This window comes from Cicer arietinum, chromosome 6, assembly GCF_000331145.2.
Source record: "Cicer arietinum cultivar CDC Frontier isolate Library 1 chromosome 6, Cicar.CDCFrontier_v2.0, whole genome shotgun sequence".
Taxonomy (NCBI): domain Eukaryota; kingdom Viridiplantae; phylum Streptophyta; class Magnoliopsida; order Fabales; family Fabaceae; genus Cicer; species Cicer arietinum.
Genome location: NC_021165.2, coordinates 21,350,019 through 21,359,754, shown reverse-complemented (window position 1 = coordinate 21,359,754; position 9,736 = coordinate 21,350,019). Strand labels below are relative to the sequence as shown.

The window sequence follows — 9,736 nt, the reverse complement described above, 5'->3', positions numbered from 1 at the left end:
CCTATAGTCTCATATTCTCAACAACGACATAAAAACATGAATTGCCAATTTTTCCTTTTTTTTTTTTTTTTTTTCTTCCAGTTTTTCCATTTGCTGACATTTTTTACATTATGTCATTTTATACTGTCTTCTGCATTATAGCCCAACCCCAAAATATCCCTATCACACTATTAATTGCTATTGTACGAATATTAAATATCTTTTTTGGGAGTATGAATATTAAACTGCTAACATCTACTGTTTTTATAATACACGAGCATTGCTAAATAATAGAATGGATTTTTAACAAAGGAATACATGTATTTATTTTTTAAGGAGACTAAAAACTTTTGTTTTTGTGTTTGATGGAGATCACACATAGTTACCGTGGAAATATATGGATTATATGTTTTCATATGTTTAGTTGAAAAAGTCCACTATACTATTTTACTCAAGTCCAAAAATATATTTTGAGTAAAAAATGTTCAAAACTATATGTTTTAAAATTAGTGGGCGTTATAATATAACTAAAAAATTTAAATTATTTATCAAAAGATAATATATTTTAATTCTACATAAAATATTTTTAATAAGATAAAAATAAAATTAAAAGTCATAATTCATTTTATTCCGGTCACTTTCAAACAATGAAATGAAAATTTTAATTAATTGCATCATAAAATATCCAATTAATTGAGTGAAAATTTTATTTCATTTCGATCAAATGCACTTAACTTTATTCCGTTTATTTTAAAATATCTAAAAGAATTTTAAATAAATGGAAATGAGAGGACTTTAGTGGAGTGGAAGAGAGAGAAAAAGAGAAATTTATTAATTGAGATACTACTTTTGTAAATAATACTAAAAAATAACTTTGAACAGTTAATATATATTTTTTAACGAAAGATTTGTAAACTCTCAAACTAAGCTTTTAGAGATATGAGCATGTTTACCTTATTATTATACTCAAAGGTTCTTTGTCAAGCAAACTTATCATGTGTACTTGTTCCAACTATTTTTATCATTCTCAAATATCAATCTCGAGACATTAGTTACTAAATTTGAGTCCAATTTTACACTTAGTAAATATATTAAATGTGAGAATTTTTATAATGAAAATATGAGATGGATGAATTTTGATCATTGATTAAATCATAAATAATTAAAATAAAAAAATATGTGATTTTTTAAACAATCATGAAATATTTTTAATCATGATCATTTATTTATAATGAAATGATTAAGATTAATTATCACATGCTCTCATATTAAAATTCATCTTACTTAATACACTCGCTTCACATTCAAGCATAAATAAATTTTATTTTCTCTATTTTACAATAATTGATCCATTCGTAAAAAAAATGGTTCTATACACAATTAATTTAATTAATACTAGATGCACCACTCTTAGTGTGTATTTGGTTATGTAGGGACAAAAATTAGAATTAATTTTTTAAAATTGATTTTAGTAAAAAAATAGTTAAATATAAATTGATTTATGTTCAGATACGTACACATGAAAGTGAGTTGAATCAATTTCAATTTCAAGTTAGAATTAATTATACTCAATGACTTTTAAATATATCATAATTAATTCTACGCATCTAAAATTAATTTTTAATATGTTGAAATCACATTCAAATCGTGCTTCAAGGGTGTAGTGGGTTTATACCATTTCCAAAATGGATTCAAATAGTCACTTTGACTCATCCAAAAATGCAACTAAACATGCATTTAATTCAATATATTTTACTTTGTATTTATGGTAATGATGAAATATCAATTAATATTTTTTATAAGATTATTCAATAAAAATATTATTATCTCATGTTTATTTATTTATTTATTTTTCTTAATCTATGTTTTTTTATAAGCAAATGTTAGTAAATTAATTGGTATGTTAGTTTGCTCATATTTGAATTTAGAATCTCTACCTTAAAACTCATTTGCGTTCTTTAGTTCGTCAATAGAAGTGCTTACATTATAGTTTTTTTAATCAATGTGAAATGATCAAATAGTTGCTTGTTTGGAAACACAACAAAGTGGACTAGAAGCACATCTACTCCTTCTCCCTAGACGTGAATTTTGAACCGAAAATATTGTATTCCAAACACACACTAAGTCAGATTATTGTGGACCGCAATATGAGTAAACGTATATTAGCATATTACATACGGCACGCGACTATTCGACCTCGTTGCTACTAACCTAGTCATTTTAATACTCTAACTTAAGGTACGCAAACAAAATTTGTGACGTTTGAGGTTGAATTTTTTATTTCATTTAGAAAATCATGTCAATAAGGCTGAATGACACATTAGACTTATCTCTGGTGGCTGCTTCTTATTCAAAGCCATCAATGTTGTTATATCCTCATTTGCAGGGGAATTGTGTAGAATTACATTTTTTCCATGGAGTGATTGACGGGCCAAATAAATTTATTAGCTTATAGCCAATACAACATTTTGGGGCAAATAAATTTATGCCTATATATAGGTTGCAATTGGGGAGTTCATAATAATTAGTATTCGAGAGTTGATTTAGCTTATAGTTTTCATAAAAATCAAGAACCAACATAGCCATGTCTATCATATTGATGCTTGTTGGAGTATTATTATCTTCCACTGCATTCGAATTTACGGGTCTATTTCCTTGTCTCTCTAATTAGTGATATTGATGTTTCATGTCATTTTCTTTATGCATGGCTCTCATTCTTTCTCTTTTTGCTATTTTAATTTACTAATATGACTTTAGCTACCAAAAGATATTATAATTGACATAACCATTGAAATTCTCTTTTAATTCTTCACTTTTTTTCTTTTGTCAATAAGAATGTTTTGTAAATACTAATGGGATTGAGTATAGTGAAAGTGGCTAAATTTCTACAACATAGTGAAGTCAGATTTGAATATCTACTAAGAGATATATTCATATGTTTATTAAATTTCTAACTCAAATATTCAAGTAAACTCATATTTTCATCTCTAACAACATCAAATTCATCAAATAAAGAAAATAATTTTGATGGATTTGGTGGTGTTGTTGTTGTTCTTAGAGATGAATTTATTTGAATATTTGAGTTATGAATTTGATTTACGAATTTGATGAATATATTAATTTTTCTTGAAATTGATAATGAACTTTATGAGTTTTGTTTGAAGATTTTGATGAATTTTTTGAGTTTCTCTAAAACAATGATAAAATTGTCGATATTTTAAAACATAAATGATCAAATTATTACTTAAAATTAAATATATAATCAAATAAAAATAATATTTAACCTATAAAAATATGCATGTCTTTTCACTCCAACACAAGTTGAAACGTATGGTTGAACATTTTGCTTGCATAGTCCAAGTCTTTGACTCGAGTAGACTTGAGCTTATGTTCAAAGTTTCTTTGTCAATAAGCTATTCCTAATAAATCCTAGTTGAAAGTTTCTTTGTCAATAAGCTATTCCTAATAAATCCTAGTTGAGGTTAGTGATTAGTTTCTATGTAAGCACCTCTCCGTTAATTATATAATTATTTTTTTCTTATAAAAAAATATAAATAAACTCGCATGTGAGATCTAATATTCAAATTCGAGATATAATATTCACATTTATCAGTTAAGTCAAATAATTATATAAATCTTTTTACACATAAAAAAAGTAATTTTAATATTATAATTTATCAACATGCTATAATTAATTACTCTTCAATTGCTCTCATAATCCCTTGATTACATTTGGTAATTGGTTCAATTGTTAACATGAATATATATTAAACATGCAGGTGCACAATCTGTTGGTGTTTGTTATGGAGCAAATGGAAATAATCTACCAACAAAACAAGCAGTGGTGGATTTATACAAATCAAAAGGAATTGGTAAAATCCGTCTATACAATCCAGATGAAGGAGCACTTCAAGCTCTCAAAGATTCAAACATAGAAGTAATCCTAGGTGTCTCAAATGATGCCCTCAATTCTCTTACAAATGCCCAATCCGCCACTGATTGGGTCAACAAGTACGTAAAAGCCTATTCTCCAAATGTCAAAATCAAATATATTTCGGTTGGTAACGAAATTCATCCAGATTCACCTGAAGCCAATTCAGTTCTTCCAGCATTACAAAACATTCAAAACGCAATATCTTCAGCCAATTTAGGACAAATCAAAGTGTCTACCGCAATCGACACGACACTAATCGGAAAATCTTACCCACCAAACGACGGTGTTTTTAGCGACGCTGCAAGTGGTTACATAAAACCTATTGTTAACTTTTTAGTTAGCAACGGTTCACCACTTCTTGCAAATGTGTACCCTTATTTTTCATATGTTAATAACCAACAAAGCATTGGTCTTGACTATGCTCTGTTTACTAAACAAGGAAATAATGAAGTTGGGTACCAAAACTTGTTTGATGCAATATTGGATTCAATTTATGCTGCTCTTGAGAAAGTAGGAGGTTCTAATGTGAAGATTGTTGTGTCTGAAAGTGGGTGGCCATCTCAAGGTGGAACTGGAGCTAGTGTTGGAAACGCACAAACTTATTATGGAAACTTGATTAAGCATGCTAAGGGTGGGACACCAAAGAGGCCTAATGGACCTATTGAAACTTATCTTTTTGCTATGTTTGATGAAAATCTGAAGACAGATCCTGAAACCGAACGATATTTTGGTCTCTTTAATCCTGACAAATCACCTAAATATCAACTTAATTTCAATTAAGAAATATCGAGAGGTGATTATGTATAATAATAAACTTGATGTAACTTGCAATAGCCAATAACTAAGGGTACATTGTGCCCTTTTGGTTACTTTTAGATGTTTGCATCAATGAATAATGATATGTATTGTATACTCACACGTGCATGCTTTGTCTACCACTTTATTAATTGTTTAAAGGGAGTTTGTTGAGGAGTGCGGAAATTGGTTGAGGAGTGTGGTACATTCTAATATTACATGGCAGAAACATAAAAAGAATGAAATGTGTTTAACCACTATAAAATTAAAATATACAACAAAGTTAATACTCTTTAAATAATAATAGACAAATGCTAATAAGTTAATAAGTGCTTCAAGGGTTTGGCGCACTTGTTAGTAATTTAAATATAATAATTTTTATTGAAAATGTATAATTTTTTTTTTGTATTTAATATTTTCAAAATTTTAATTTTATTTTTTTTCAATACAAAATTTTTCTCTTTACATTTCTTAACAAATATCTTTAAAGTATTTGTTAACGATATTCATAACAATAAAATAATAGTGGCTCAGATAATTAAAAAAAATTGAACACAAGCCGAAGCTACAAATTGTCAAATGTCAATTTATCCTGAAAAAAATCAAAAAATTGTTCTAATTGAATATTTTAATACACAATTCTAACAATGGTCAACATGATCATTTGAAGCCGTCTTTCTTAACGGGCCACATTGATTTTGTGTAACTTGCATTAGATAAAATCAAATAAATTGTTAGTTAATGTCAGTAGCAAATTAATTAGATTATTTGCAATTTGATTGTAATAGTCATTTTGAAATCTATATATAAATAACATTATAATTAACAATTTTCTTTTATTCTATCAATGCAATTTTATTTATATTTTTCTCCCTTCTATATTTAATATCAATATTTTGGATATTCTATTATAAGTCAATTTCAACAAACTCTCATCATACATTTCTTATATTGTCATAATTTTTTTGTTTGATGTTATCCCAAATGAGAGAGATTAAAGGATTATGGTATATAGAAGGTTTTGTTTATTTTGGTAAAAATGATTTTCTTTTAATCTCCATACAACCGATCCACATAAATCACCATAAGATGACATAAAAAAAGCATGAAGACCTAATACACTATAGAAGTGGGTTGTTTTGATGATGGAACAACGAGCTGGGATCTAGTCGTTTACCGGCTGTTAATAGCTGTTGCACCAACTGAATAAAATGACTCTTAAGATTTAGTCGTTTTGTTGAGGCGTTTAGTTTAGTTATAATTTGACAAACCAAATTTAATATAATGTATATTTAATTAATGATTTGGTCGTTTTGTTGCTGTTTTATATTGTTAATTTGGATATTCTTAGTTTGATGGCAAATTTATTCTTTTTCTTTTTAACGAATTTGAATTATTTTTATTTTTGATCGATGTTATTTCTATTTATTTGAATTAATGTCGTTTTCAATATAAAAAAAAATGTTTGTTCTAGATTATGTAGTTATTTTTCCCTTAATATTACCTAATATATTATTGCAAAAAAAGTTAAAAATATTATTTAATTATATCTTTATACAGTTCAATCAAGATTCATCACTAAATAATGGTTTAATTTAAGGGAGAAATATAGAGGAAAAGTGATAAAGATGATGCAGATTCAACTTTTTTACTAACAAAAAAACAACTAATATTTTTTGTTAGAATAATAAAGAAAAATCAAGAAATTGAGTTAAATAGTTAATTAATTTTAGTTAAATACGAATCATTCTCAAGAACTCGAGTTTAATATATGACTAAAATAATTTTATGTCAAACTTTATTTACCTCTACGGAATTCTGAATTATTAAAGTCTTATTTTTTAAAAAATAAAATGAGACTTTAGTAATTCAGAATCTGAATAAGAAATCAAGATTCATGAATTACAATTAAACTATTAAACTAACCGATATTTTTTCTAGTAAAATTATTGGTTAGATTTAAAAAATCTTAATTTATGAATCTTTCACAACAATAAACGACGATTTACGAATTCTTAATTTATGAATCTTTCACAACAGTAAAACTAAATCTATTGATTTTAGATTTTGGTGAAGTATAAATGAAGAATTTATTTTGCCAAGACAAAAATTAAAATCTCCTACTTTTATAAGATTAAAAACCTAAAATTTTATAAGGAACAAAATAAAAAATGCATCAAATTTATAAAGATAAAGATGATAAGCATATTTAACTCATATTATTAATTTTAATTTAATGCAGCTGCACAATCAATAGGAGTCTGTAATGAGATAGTGGCAAACAACTTACCTCTTGCTGTGGAAGTAATAGATCTTTTCCAAAACAAATGGCATTGCAAGAATGAGAATATATAATCCAAATCAAATAATCTTGGAGGCCCTTAGAGGGTCCATCATAGAACTTGCCATTGGGGTCTGAATGAAGACATCCAATCAATTGTCAATGATGTTTCATCAGCAGTTAGTTGGATCCAAAACAATATAATAAACTACGCTATAATGATGTCATATTTAAGTACATTGTTGTCGGAAATGAAATAAATCATAATGACCCAACATCACAATTTGTTCTCTCTGCAATGCATAACATTTATGCAACACTTGGCAACTTACAAAATCAAATTAAGATTTCAAACACTATACAATTAAGCCTATTGGGAAATTCCTACCTTCCATCACATGGAGAATTTAGTCATGATGCAATTCCATATTTAACTCCAATAGTTAACTTCTTAGTGACCAACGGAGCACCACTTCTTGCTAATGTGTATCCATATTTTGCTTATATTGGTAATGAAGAGGACATTACTCTTGAATATACTCTTTTTACTCAACAAGGAACCAGTGATATTGGGGTACCAAAACCTATTTGATGCAATGTTAGATGCATTATATGCTGCTGGTTTGAAAGTTGGGACATCCAATTTCCAAATAGTTGTGTCTGAGAGTGGATGACCATCTGCAGGTGGAGAAGGTGCCACAACTAAAAATGCTGCTACATATTATACTAATTTGATTAATCATATAATAGTGGTAATGGAACTCCTATGAGGTTTGGTGGACTTATTGAGACTTATTTGTTTGCTATGTTTGATGAAAATCAAAAATTTGGTGCAACAAGTAAACAGTATTTTGGTCTATTCACTCTTGACAGATCACAATAATACAATATAGCTTTCAATTAATTAAATTGATATTTTAGAAAAGATATGTATTTAAATATAATTTAACAAAATATATATTAAGATTTTTTTTTTGTTTCACTAAAGTAACAATTTAGTCATTTATTTGTTTTTTTGTAACATTTACGTTCTTTAAGTTTAGTTCAGTATCTACATAGATCTTTTAATTTTTTATTTTTCTAATTTAGTCTTTTAAGTGATATTTTACTTTCACTGTTAACTTTTAAATTATATTAAACTATGCATGTAGTCCATTTGACAATTTTATTAAATTATTATTAAGATATAATTCAAACAACACGTTGGATTGACTGTATAAATTGTTGTAGAAAAATTGATTTATCTTGTAACAATATATTTATAAAAGAAGAAATTAATTGATTTTTATACAAATAATAAGTGAATGTTATAGGGAAAATAGAGCTTTTGTTGATGTGAAATGAGTTTCACGGATAATGAAGAAACCCTATTCACTGTTAATAGTTGGTGTAAAATGAGTTTCATTGATAATACATACACACAAGAGATGTTCGGAACATGCCTTACAAGTTATTGTTGAAGGATAATCTAGTATACATTCTAAGACGTTTTTTTCTCGAGAATATAGGATTAGTCTAATGAACCTATGTCCGATGAGAACGCAGAAGCCCCATTCTGCTTATTTCTTATACGAAGATAATTGTAGTTTAATATATATTAATAGGTGATGAATTTCGACTAAACATAATATATGTTAATAAATATACTAATTAATATAGATATTGTGGTGTATCTCGTTATAATTTTGGAATTTATAATCGGTGTATTCTATGAGTAGAATTATTTTTATAAGTTAAATTGTGGTTGTTGGATTATTGTTCTCGAGATGTACATTTGAGTCTAACATGTGAAGTTGACATATTATCTGTGCATCTTTTCTTGTTACAGGAATTAACCTAATTGTTATGGGTAGATCTTCATTGCATAATTTAGATTGATATTTGTATATGGACTAAAATTTATTTTACCAATTTTTTTAATTATTAAAGTTGTATTATTTTTTTATTAGACTCAATTTTTAATATTAGAACAAGGTCTCCAAAATCTTTACGACAACTCTGAACCAAATACATAAATTTTTGTGATCAACTTATAATTAAGATGTCTATGATAAAAAATCGGAAGGAATAATTTATAAAAGAATTACAAAAAAAACTACTATAATTATAAAATAAAATAAAATAAAATTTTCAAGATAAATTCCAACTAATTTTTAATTATTAAATATATAAATCAAAATTTGATATACTATCTCTCTCCAATATATTTTATAAATTTACAACTTAAAAATCTTATATGCAATACAATATTATACTTATTTATTTATTAAAATTTTAAATTTTTGACCACTTCATTGTTTAAATTCAAGATTCGCCACACTTGTTATGGTTCTGTCGTATTGAATTTGTCTATTTGGATATACCTCTTGCCTTTATCATGCTTTTATTGTGCGAATGTGCAGCCATTTACGATACCATGAACTACGTACGATACCATGAACCATGTAGAATAAAAGAATAAAATGTGTTTAATCACCATAAAATTAAAAGATAACACAGTTAATAATTGTTAAATAATAATAGACAAATGTTAATAAATGTTTCAAGGGTTTAGGGCACTTGTTAGTAATTTAAATATAAAAATTCATTATTGAAAATGTATAAAAAAATTGGTATTTAACTTTTGCAAAGTTTAAATTTTGATTCTTTTTTTCAATATAAAATTCTCCTCTTTACATTTCTTCACAAGTACCTTTAAAGTACTTGTTAGCGATATTCATAACAATACAATAATAGTTGGCTCATAT

General features: G+C 26.6%; 1 protein-coding gene and 1 pseudogene across 1 annotated transcript; both read left to right on the top strand.

Annotated features, from left to right (window-relative positions):
- The first annotated feature begins 2,511 nt into the window (after positions 1-2,511).
- LOC101509535 (glucan endo-1,3-beta-glucosidase-like) lies at positions 2,512-4,831 on the top strand. The gene is given in 2 exon segments (NM_001279135.1): positions 2,512-2,624; positions 3,759-4,831. Coding segments are annotated over 2 exon segments (996 nt in total). The 5' UTR covers positions 2,512-2,563; the 3' UTR covers positions 4,694-4,831.
- Positions 4,832-5,692: 861 nt separating this feature from the next.
- LOC101500773 (glucan endo-1,3-beta-glucosidase-like) lies at positions 5,693-7,872 on the top strand (annotated as a pseudogene).
- Positions 7,873-9,736: the final 1,864 nt, after the last annotated feature.